The sequence below is a fragment of the Cuculus canorus genome, chromosome W, assembly GCF_017976375.1.
Source record: "Cuculus canorus isolate bCucCan1 chromosome W, bCucCan1.pri, whole genome shotgun sequence".
In the NCBI taxonomy this organism is placed as follows: Eukaryota; Metazoa; Chordata; class Aves; order Cuculiformes; family Cuculidae; genus Cuculus; species Cuculus canorus.
This window is the reverse complement of record NC_071440.1, coordinates 11,298,341-11,310,514: the sequence shown is the minus strand read 5'-3', so window position 1 is coordinate 11,310,514 and position 12,174 is coordinate 11,298,341. Positions and strand designations below refer to the sequence as shown.

General features: G+C 41.1%; 1 protein-coding gene across 3 annotated transcripts in view; it reads left to right on the top strand.

The window, feature by feature from the left end:
• LOC128850248 (kinesin-like protein KIF2A) overlaps positions 1-8,298 on the top strand; it is an 81,085-nt gene extending 72,787 nt beyond the window's left edge. For all 3 annotated transcript variants that reach the window (XM_054053243.1, XM_054053242.1, XM_054053241.1), the window contains 2 exons: positions 4,904-5,039; positions 8,213-8,298. In XM_054053243.1, coding sequence (XP_053909218.1) covers positions 4,904-5,039; positions 8,213-8,298 — 222 coding nt within the window. The remainder of the gene's footprint in view (positions 1-4,903; positions 5,040-8,212) is intronic.
• The last annotated feature ends 3,876 nt before the right edge of the window (positions 8,299-12,174 follow it).

The window sequence follows — 12,174 nt, the reverse complement described above, 5'->3', positions numbered from 1 at the left end:
GTCAGTTCCATGGAGCATTTTACATTCACAAAATAAATTGTAATAATATTAGGTTGGTGCAGAGATTATTGCTGTTTTTCCCCATCAACATTAAAGCTGTATCACTCAGCTTAGAATAAAATGTATTAATTGAAATAAGAACCATTAGAATCCATGCATTTTTGCCAACAAGAAAGAAGTCTATTTATTCCAGTAGCATAGAATTCCGGAGTCCTGGAACTGATGAATTCTTCAAAGGTGTTTTGAGCTGCTGATGGGTTGTGGAAAACTTTCTCTTGCAGGAATTTGTCAAGACACTTGAAAATGTGGCAATCAGTGGAGAGAGGTCTGGGGAGGAAGCTGGGTGAGGGAGTTTTGTAGCCTAGTTTATGCAGCTTCATTTGTGAGACGTGGTTGGGTGTTGTCCTGGTCCTTTTCAACTGACCGGTGTTGGACAACGTTGCAGTTCTTGGTGCCTTTTGTTGACTTCCTGGCAACACTTCTCTGCTGTGATGCTTTTGCCAGGATTCAAGAAGTTGTAGAGGATGATTCCACTTGCTGACCACCAAACAGTGACCATAACCACTTTCTTTTGATGCAGCTTCAGTTTGGGGAAGTGTTCTGGTGCTTCACCTCAGTCGAGCCACTGCACAGAACACCATTGGTTGTCGTATAGAATCCAATTTTTGTCATATGTCACAATGCAAACCAGAAATGGATCAATTTTGTTGTGCAAAAGCACAGAGCAGACTTCATCATGGCCATTCTTTTTATTTTTGTTCAGCTCATGTGGCACCCATTTGTCGAGCTTTTTTGATTTTCCAATTTGATGCAAATGTCAAACAACTGCTGAATGGTCCATGTTAAGTACTTCTGCAACCTCTCGAGTTGTTTTGTGTGGCTCTGCTTCAATATTGGCCCTCAACTGGTTGTCATCTATCGCAGAAGAACATCTGTGACCCTCCTCATCTTCAAGGCTCCCATTTCCACTACAAAGTTTTTGGGATCAGTGTCAAGCTGTATGTTTGTTGACGGTGCCCTGGCCAAATGCATGGTTGATATTGCTGGCAGTTTCTGCTGCTTTACGTCCCCTTTTGAACTCATAAAAAAGTTGCTCAATTCTTTTTTTCAATCTTAAATTTGACAGCATAATGTAAAAAAGAATAAGCAGTGAAAAAAAAACCATTAACATAAGTAGAGTGAATTTTGTGATTGAAAATGGTGCAATACATGAACACAGTTAAAGAGAAGTTTAATCCAAAATAGGCATCACAGTTTATGACAAAAAAGGCAATTATTTTTGCACCAACTTAATAAGTATGAGTACTAGTTTTCAGAAGGAAATGTGTATTGCTTCTGTTCATAACCTTAGAATCTTTAGTCAGGCTGTCCATTTGGTGCATGTGCAACATTGATGTGTATTCATGTAATACAGTAGAATGCTAAATAACACATTTTACAACAGATGTAGAGATTTAGTTATTATGAAACATTAGCTCTAAAGTAAAACATGCAGAAGTCTCATGCCATATGCCGTAGCTATGTCCTAATGCTTGTGACTTCTCAAGAGACCAGCTGCATTAGTTTATGTTAAAGCCTCTGTGTGTCCATTTCACCTTATGCTGGAAATTACTGCTCCTCACAGCAGTCATTAGAAGGAAATGTGTCCAAGCCTCAGCTCCCTTTGTTTGCAGCGTGGCTTATTAGTTTATGCTGTGGGTGGAGATGAGCTGCATGAATACAAAATTCTACAAGCTGTAGCATGCAGAAGTTGTCTTCTGTCAGCTTTCTACTGGAAGCTGTTGATTCTGGGATACAAAACATCCTATCCTACTAAAAGTGTCTAAAATAGATCAACTGAATGAATCATGCTCCAGAGATGTCGATCTTCCTTTGTTTCTTGGATATACAAGTTTACATTAGATGAGTCCTATCCCAATGTGAGCTCCATCTGTCCTGAAAGCCGACAAAACATACATGGACTACGCTTTCAGTATTACTTGGGCAACGGAGCACAGAGGGAAAGATTTAATTTTAGTATTTCAGGCCCAGAATGCCTAGAACTGTCAGTTACTTTCTTCTTTTTTTTTTTTTTTTTAAAATCAGAACAGAGCTGGAAAATATTTAAGGAAGCTTTCCACAGGGTGCAAGAGCGCTCAGTCCCCATATGTAGAAAATCAGGCAGGAAAGGGAAGAGACTTGTATGGCTGAGTCGAGACCTGCTGGTTAAACTTAAAAAGGAGAAGGAACTGCACAGGCAGTGCAAGCAGGGACAGGGAACCAGGGACGTGTATAGAGACGCTGCCCGGTTGTGTATGGATGAAGTCAGGAAGGCCAAGGTGCAGCTGGAACTGAACTTGGCAAGGGAAGTAAAGATCAACAAGAAGGGCTTTTACAGGTACATCAATCAAAATATGAAGGTCAAAGAGAATGTACCCCCACTGATGACTGGAAATGGAAATGGGGATCATGTATCAACAGATGAGGAAAAGGCTGAGGTACTCAACAACTTTTTTGCCTCAGGCTTCACCGAAAACTGCTCTCCTTGCCCCTCCTGGGTCATGGGACAGCAAGATGGTGACCAGGGGGGTAGATCCCCTCCCACAGTAGAGGAGGATCAGGTTCGTGAACACCTGAGGAACCTGAACATATATAAGTCTATGGGACCTGATGAGATACATCCCAGAGTCCTGAGGGAACTGGCAGATGTGGTTGCCAGCGAATCTCCATGATATTTGAAAAGTCATGGCAGTCAGGAGAAGTCCCTGGTGACTGGAAGAAGGGTAACGTTGTACCCATTTTTAAAAAGGGTAGAAAAGACAACCCTGAGAACTACTGACCTGTCAGCCTCACCTCTGTGCCTGGGAAGATCATGGAACAGATCCTCCTAGAAGACATGCTAAAGCACATGGAGGACATGGAGGTCATTAATGGCAGCCAGCATGGCTTCACCAGGGGCAAGTCCTGTCTGACCAACTTGGTGGCTTTCTATGATGGGGTAACCGTAGCAGTGGACACGGGTAAACCGATGGATGTGATCTATGTAGACTTCTGTAAAGCCGTTGACACAGTCCCCCACAACATCCTTCTCTCTAAACTGGAGAGAGATGGATTTGATGGGTGGATGGTAAGGTGGATAAGAAACTAGTTGGATGGTCGTATTCAAAGAGTAGTGGTCAATGGCTCAAAGTCCAGATGGAGATCCGTGACAAGTGGTGTCCCACAGGGGTCTGTACTGGCACCGGTGCTGTTCAATATCTTTATCAATGATATTGACAGCGATATTGAGTGCACCTTCAGCAAGTTCATGGATGACACTAAGCTGAGTGGTGTAGTTGTCACACCGGAAGGACGGGATGTCATCCAGAGGGACATGGACAGGCTGGAGAAGTGGGCCTCTGAGAACTTCATGAGGTTCAACAAGGCCAAGTGTAAGGTCCTGCACCTGGGTTGGGGCAATCCCCATTTTCAGTACATGATGGGGGATGACGTGATTGAGAGCAGACCTGCAGAGAAGGACTTGGGGGTGCTGGTTGATGAGAAGCTCAACATGAGCTGGCAATGTGTGCTCGCAGCCCAGAAGGCCATCTGTATCCTGGGCTGCATCAAAAGAAACATGGCCAGCAGGTCGAGGGAAGTGATTCTGCCCCTCTATTCCTCTCTTGTGAGACCTCATCTGCAGTACTGTGTCCAGTTCTGGATTCCTCAACTTAAAAAGCATATGGAGCTGTTGGAACGTGTCCAGAGGAGGGCTGCAAAGATGATTGGAGGGCTGGAGCACCTTCCCTATGAGGACAGGCTGAGAGAGTTGGTCTTGTTCAGCCTGGAGAAGAGAAGTCTCTGAGGAGATCTTATAGCGACCTTCCAGTACCTGAAGAGGGCCTACAGGAAAGCTGGAGAGGGGCTATTCGTAAAGGCTTGTGGGGATAGGATGAGGGGGAATGGGTATAAACTGGAGAGGGGCAGATTTAGACCGGACATTAGGAAGAATTTCTTCCCCATGAGAGTGGTGAGACACTGGAATAGGTTGACCAGGGAGGTTGTGGATGCCCCATCCCTGGAAGTGTTCAAGGCCAGGTTGGATGGGGCCTTGGGCAGCCTGATTTAGTGGGATGTCCCTGCACATGGCAGTGGGGTTGGAACTAGATGATCTTTAATGTCCCTTCCAACCCTAACGATACTATGATTCTATGATACTATGATACTGTGATAAATCAAAGCATTTCCAGTATATTAGTTCTCCTGATCACAGCTTTGCATGTTTCTGTAAGCTTTAAGCTCCTGGTTGCATTCTTCTTTGTTGCAAGACTTTTTTCACCCCCTGCCCCTCTCTTTTTTATGTAATATTCAGAGTGCAAAGATTCCCAAGATCTGCTTTAACCAACTTTCAAAGTACTCTCATCTATCTGGGGAGTTAGCTCATGCAATAGAGAGCTTAAAATGGTTCTTCTTTCATACAGCTTCTCTCAAAACCGGTTTTGCGTATGGACAGAATTGTCTTGGCTCCTTGACTGTAGCAGTGACACTGTGATTATAGTCAATGGCAACCAGCCCATACTTAAAATTGAAAGCTGGCTTCAAAGTTTGATATATGCCTAAGGGGACATAACCGTGACATAAAGTTCTGAGTTTCTTAGCTTTAAAACCACCTAATGTTCTGAATTTGAGGAGAACTGGAGTAGCTGGAGTTTATCTGTTGCTGGTATGACCTCTGGAGTTAAGAAACTCTGTGGAAAGCATACGAATTTGCTGATTTAGGGATAAGGATTCATTTTAGGTTTGAAGTCTGTTATAGTAAGGTGACTATACAGTAAAAGTGTAACCATCTTGAGAAAAGGAGTAAATGATCCAGCTCTTTATCTTGCAACTTGTCTTGAAACTTTGCTATATTTAGTTGGTTGGTTTTTTTTTAACTTTTATCTAGGAATCTATTAGATGGCTGGAAGATGAAAAAACTCTTCTTGAGATGACTGAAGAAGTAGACTATGATGTGGATTCTTACGCTACACAACTTGAAGCAATTCTAGAGCAAAAAATTGATATTCTGACCGAACTTAGAGGTAGATTGCTTTTAATCACTTTTGTATGCATTTTCATATGCCATGGAGACTTGGAGTTATAATGAGGAGGGGGAAAAAAAAGAGTGTGGTTATGTTTTGGGGTCTTTTTTCACTTTATGCTGTCCTGTTATGTTCTATGGAAGGAACATTTATTCTGCTGCCTAAGAACAAGTTCACATGTGTGTTCAGTTCATCCTCGTTTAAAGGCAAAGTCTCTGCTTTACCTCCAGGAAGTATAAACTTGATCCTGCTAATTCATTTGGTTTTTCTTTTATTCCTGGCTCCAAAGCAATAAAGGAAGGAAAAAGAAAATCCAAACCAACCTTACAAAGGAAAAAGTAGTAGGAACTCCCAGTTCCTACTCTATTATTCTCTGTAGGGTAGCAGGGAGCCTGCTGTTGTTTCACAGTCTGTGCTTAAGAGTGGCATTGAGCTTTGACTAGCTTGGCTTTTAGCCTACTTTTTTCCTCAGCAGCCTTTCTGTTGAAACTTTGTCAGCCTATCTTGGTTGAGAAACAAACTGAAAAATATTCTTAGTTGCCAAAACTGACTCTTCCGCTTGTCTTCTAAAATCAGCTTGCCAGCTTGGTACCTCACAAAGATTAACTTTTCATTTTAGTTTCTGTATCTATTTGGATTATAGCAGGCATGCCATACTGGTAAAAATTCAGGAGTGGATGTTTGTGTTTTTTTAGTACTGTGTTAGAAAACTCCTTATAAGATAAAATATTATTTTTTACTCAGTGTGAGTATCTGCTGTAAGTTAGAAGAATACTTCAAGCAAATGAGATGTGGCCTGTTTGCCTTGTAAGCATGTATTGGCACCAGTATACTTTAGCAAAAAATTAGATGTACATTCCTTTGTTTCTTATGGATGATAGCTTCCTCTTCAGGAAAAGACAATTTGAGACACCAGCAGTGAGAAAACAGTTTGGGTGACTCCCTGTTCTTCTAAAACTTATTAGATACTGCTTTTGAAACAAGATACTAGAGGTAAAGGATATCTAAGAGATCCTTGCATCTTTACAGGCAGTGTGATACATATATATCTTTACAGGAAGGAAGAACTGTTAAGTCAAAGATTCTTTCTCCCAGTAACTTCTGTGTTATGTTCATGGCACATAAAGGTCACTGAATAGTTTTTATTTTATTCCTGTTACTTTGGGATTGATCTTTTTATGCTATCATTTTGATTTTCTTCTTCCCATTCTTGGGCGTATTACTGGGGCATGGGGAGGAGGAATAGAAGTATGAAAGAATGCCATACTTCCTTTCTTAGGTTTCTCTCATTCTTGTGCTAGTTATGATTAAACAAATGAATGATGCATTTGCCTATTTACTCCCAAAATTTAATCACAAATGCTCTTCACATTCATAGAAAAGTTGTCCCACACAACATCCTTGCCTCCAAAATGGAGAGACACAGATTTGACAGGTAGACCACTCAGTGCATAAAGAATTGGCTGGATAGTCACACTCAAAGAGTTGTGGTCAGCAGTCCAATATCCAGATGGACACTGATGATGAGCGGTATTCCATGGGGGTCAGTATTGGGACCAGTGGTGTTTAAAATCTTTGTTGGAGACATGGAGAGTGGGATTTAGGGCACCCTCTGCAAGTTTGCTGATAACACCAAACTGTGTGGTGCGGTTGACATGCTGGAAGGAAGGGATACCATCCAGAGGGACCTGAACTGGCTTGAGATGTGGACCTCTACTAACCTCATGAAGTTCAACAAGGCCAAGTGCAAGGTCCTGCACCTGGGTTGGGGCAATCCCAAGCACAATTACAGGCTGGATGGAGAATGGATTGAGAGTAGCCCTGAAGAGAAGGACTTGGGGGTGCTGGCAGATGAAAAACTGAATATGAGCCAGCAATGTGTGCTTGCAGCCCAGAAGGCCAACCATATCCTGGGCTGCATCAAAATAAATGTGGCCAGCAGGTCAAGGGAGGCGATTCTGCCCTTCTGCTCTGCTCTTTTGAGACCCCCACCTGGAGTACCTTGTTCAGCTCTGGGGCCTCCAACAGAAGAAGGACATGAACCTGCTTGAGTGGGTGCTTGAGCTTGACCAACCTGATCCCCTTCTGTGACCAGATGACCTGCTTAGTAGATGAGGGAAAGGCTGTGGATGTTGTTTACCTGGACTTCAGTAAAGCCTTTAGTACTGTCTCCCACAGCATTCTCCTGGAGAAACTGGCTGCTCATGGCTTGGATGGGTATACTCTTCGCTGGGTAAAAAAGTGGCTGGATGGCTGGGCCAAGAGAATTGTGGTAAATGGAGTTAAATCCAGTTGGCCGCACCTCAAATCCTGTGTTCATTTTTGGGCCCATCACTACAAGAAGGACATTGAGGGGGTGGAGCATTTCCAGAGGAGGTCAACGAAGCTGGTGAAGGGTCTGGAGCACAAGTATTATGAGGAATGCCTGAGGGAACTGGGGCTGTTCAGTCTGGAGGAGAGGAGGCTGAGGGGAGACCTTATCACTGTCTACAACTACCTGAAAGGAGATTGTAGTCAGGTAGGTGTTGGTCTCTTCTCCCAAGTGGTAGGTGATAGGACAAGAGGAAATAGCCTCAAGTTGCACCAGGGGAGGTTCGGATTGGACATTAGGAAAAAATTTCTTCACTGACAGGGTTGTCAAGCATTGGAATGGGCTGCCCAGGGAAGTGATTGTGTCACCATCCCTGAAGGTGACCATCTTCAACGAGTATCAGTCCAATGTTTTTCAGACCTCCTCTTGCTATTAACATATTCAAAAGCTATCTGACACAACTCTGGCCATTTTCAGCTCTAATCAAGCTTTGGCCTTTCATGTTGTCTCCCTGCATCAATAGCTCTGTAATCTTTCTGCAAAGCCTGACCTCACTTCCAGAGATCAATACAATTTCTTTTTCCTTGAACTGCATAGCACAATTGTGCAGTTTCCAAGTCTATCCTGCCTAGAGACAGGGGTAGCATCTTAGAAGGGACTAAGTTGCTAAGCAACTTATTTTTATGGTGAGTATTGAATTTAAGCTTATTTCAGTGCTCTTGTAGTTTCTAGCGTCAGCTATTTTTGTGGAGGAATGTTCTTTGTTGTGCATTAGGGCCAGTATGTGGAGCATCAGGGCTTAGTTTCAAGATCTATGTTGAGCACAAGCACATCAGTCCTCATTCTCTCTTTTTCATTAAAGATAAAGTGAAATCTTTCCGGGCAGCTCTACAAGAGGAGGAACAGGCCAGTAAACAGATCAACCCGAAAAGACCGCGTGCCCTTTGAAATGGGCCTTTGCAGCTAAAGGAAACCATAAACCTGTACTGCTGTAGCACACCTTTGTTACAAAACCCAGTGGCCGTAAGAACTCAGCTACTTGAAAGTGTAAAAATGTTAGAAATGTTTATGAAAATGTCTTGTTTTTTATTCACCTGAATGACATTTTAAGTTTTGTGTGAAATGCCCCTATGATGTCTACAAATGCTTTGAGACCAAACAGCACAACCATGCAGGGTTCAGATCTGTGAAGCACTTTGCTTAAAATATTTCATTTATTTAGATTTCTAATTTTATGTTTGGAAGTATTTGCCATGCTTTTAATAATGGAGTAAAACTGTGGCTGTTAAAAAGTCACAGGATTTCCTTTTAACTATGTTCAGTTTTGTTACAAAGACCACCTGTGCAGTTTTAAATTGTGTTTGCATGCATGCACACTTCACTAGTGGTTTTACCTAACATATTATGCAGACAGCTGTGCTTCCCTCTTCCCATTCTGTGCCTTGACGAAGGCTACTTAACCCTAAATGTCCTCTTTCTGAAGCACAGCCTTAATAAACAACATTCCTTACATTTAAATATAAATTACTTTCAGTGTGTGTACATTTTTAAAGTGTTTTGAGACTTTTAGGGTTTTTTTTTTGAGGCTAGTGCATTTTGAGGCATGTGCCATATCCTTTGAACAGGAACTGAAAGAGCTCTTAGAGTGGACAAACAGCTGGACATTCCATCTTCCTTGTAAAGGAATCTGGAATCTAGAATCTAGATTTATTTGAATACCATAAAAAATAGTTATATAGTTCTAACATTTTCTCTGTAACAAAAATAAATAAATAAATAAATAACCCCACAACAAAAAAACCCACAACAAAAAAACCCAAAATATATGAGGTCCAACACAAAAACACTAAGACTAACCCTATAGCTCGGGAACCAAGAGTGGGAGGGGAGAGGTTGAGATGGGTATAGAACATGTTCTAACCTGTCACAGTGAGACAAGGCTCAACTCGATCACTTCACTCAGTGCAAGTGGTCGTGTGTTCAAATACAGAAATTTTCTTATCCTGGGTCAGAAAATGTCATTGTGCAAGAATGAACAGTGAGTTCACATCAAGTTTCTTGTGAAACTGAAGAAATCTGTGGTGGAAACTTTTCAGTTATTGACTGAGGCTTATGGTGAAGAGATCCCAAAGATCCACTCAGTGCACAAAGGAACCCATTTCTTGTTGGTAGAAGATGTGAAAGGAAAACCAACAGAGATCCTCATCAGTCATTCAGGAAATGATCTCTGCAACTGCTTTGAACATTGGCAGCATCGTATGCAGCTGTGTGTCAGCTCAGAAGGGAAATGCTGTGAAGGTGATCATAGTCGATTTTCTTAATTTGTTAAATAAAGAGTTACAGGCACAGTCTTGGGGTTTTTTTTATGTCAGACCTTCTAAATTAGTTGATGTATAATAAAGGGCAATGTTTAAGTACTGAGGAGAGTTGTATCTCAAGATAATGCAGATATACAGAATGGTGTGAGTGCTGTCAGAATAAAGGTCGGTCTGACCTCTGCATATGAATAAACTAACTCAAAATTCAGGGATCCAGCTGAAGAAATAAATATTGGCCTTTCACATATTATTAAAATTTGGCTTTTGATGCATGGCAAGCTTGCATGTACATTAATTGTAGTTTGCAGGTGATTTAAGTAGCTCTGATGCTTTAAAAAAAAAAGTAGCTAATACCTATTTTTCCCTTTGTACAGTGCCAGCAATTGAAAAGTGAGGTGAAATTGCATCATTTGAGGATTTGCACAATACTTCTACCTAGCGCTAATAGAAATCTCACAAGTACCTGAATTCTCACAAATGGCACCATGTGTATCATCACTTTTTAGGTGGTGGCACTCAAGTTATTTTTGCAAGCCAGTATCCAAAAAAGATTGATCTTTGATGTAAGAACTTCTTGTCAAAGGAAGAATTGTAGACCTCTCTAGGAGTTCTTCCCGTTTCCAGGAGTTCATATCAGCATACTCTCCCTCGGAACTGTTTAAAAATTACTTTTGCAATACAAGCCTGTTTGTTTGTGCCAGGCCTGGAGGGAAATGAAGGGAAGGCAATGAAAAGAGAGCTAAATGGGTCGGGAATTCTCTTAGTGTTTAATATTTGTATCTCCCATAGGAAGGTAGGCTATGGGAAGCTCTTGTCACATCACGGTTAAAAATAAAAAAGAACCTCTTGTGTGTAAACATGAAAACTAAAACAGCAATGTAGATTTTACATACTGTGTTTAATAAATTAAGCTATTAAGTGAATTACAGATGAGAATTTACTCCTATGAAAGTTCTGTTCTGCTTTGGGAAAGGTTTAATTTTGTAAAAACATCCAAGTTACGCTTTTCAAAAGCTCTCCAATTTCAGAGTGAATATTTACTTCTGGAACTATCTATTCTATACAAGTTTGTCATATAGGAAGAAGTTTCCCAGAGGATTGACCTGGCAAGTTTTGTAACAAGTCCTAAAAGAAACCACACATTTTTTCTGAACATTTAAGAATGTGTTCTATCACGGTTAAAAGAAAAAAAATAACAGTGAAATAGAAGACAGTAGGTTTTGTTTGTAGGCGATAGTACAGGTTATTGTATAATACCAGAGAGTTTCTTTGAAGTTGCTCTAGAGAAATCTTACTTTCTAAAAAGCCTCTGAAGATTGATACATCGTATATGAGAAACAATTACTTCCCTACTATTCAATGACTATCCCTACTATTGTTCCATGCAAGCCTAGAGCCACAAGCAGGATGCGGCTAGGATGTGGCAGTTAGATTTCAGCAACTTTTTACTAAGCCTTGTAAATGACATGTCCCATCAGGTAGCAGATGCAAGTTGAAATTGCACCTAAGGGGGAGGGGGGATGATGGACATTAAGAGACAGCCTTTGCAACAGAGTCTGCTGTAAAGATCGGACCTACACTGATAATGAATCGGTGAGAACTGAGATTAAAAAAACTGATATAGCTGGTTACAGCACTCGAATTCCGGTAACCCATTGCTACGATGGACTGGAATTACTTGAATAGGACAACCTTATCTTTATACCTGTCCTGTAAAACGCGACACAAATCTCCAAAAATTGTTCCTTCTGTATTGGTCCGTGCATATTGCTGTGGCTACTTATACTCACTCATACATTGGTTCAATATGCAGTGAAGTAGCACTAGAATTGTTAAATCATAAAATAAATGAACGATTCAGTTTTCCAAGACAATCTCTCAGGATGCTTGCAAATTCAAGTATATGTTTCTGTACATTTTTTTTTCCCCAATGACTTTTAAAGTACTGGAATTGGACACGTATAAAATGAAGTTATATCTTAGAGGAGTGTAGAAAATATATTGGAACAAACTGGACATGTTGTAATCCTAGAAGCCTGCTTGCACAACCCTGCCTATGATGATCAGTAGAAAGGAATGTGCTAAAGTATCAATGTTTAGACACAAAGGCCTATAGTCAGTTCTTAGATACAAACCCTTACTATAAGGCTTCAAGGTTGTGATGTTTTCTGAGAGCTTTGCTATCTCATGAGAATGAGGAGGCTGGCTTGATAAAGTCAGAACCAGGCATGGGATCTGGGTGCGTAGTTTAACAGTGTGACTTTACAATTAGAATATGTTGTAAATATTCTGATTCCATGGAAACATGCACTCTGATTATCTGTATAAATAGACCCTCAGATGTTACAGTAAACGAGCAATGATTCATACCTCTGGGAGGACTCGTTCATTGACTCTGGGGCTCCCCTCCCCCAACAGAGGAGTTTTTGCTAATTTGCCTTTTCTCCACTTACTGTGGTCTGGTGGAAAGGGATATGCTATACATGAAAAAATTACTTATGGTAGT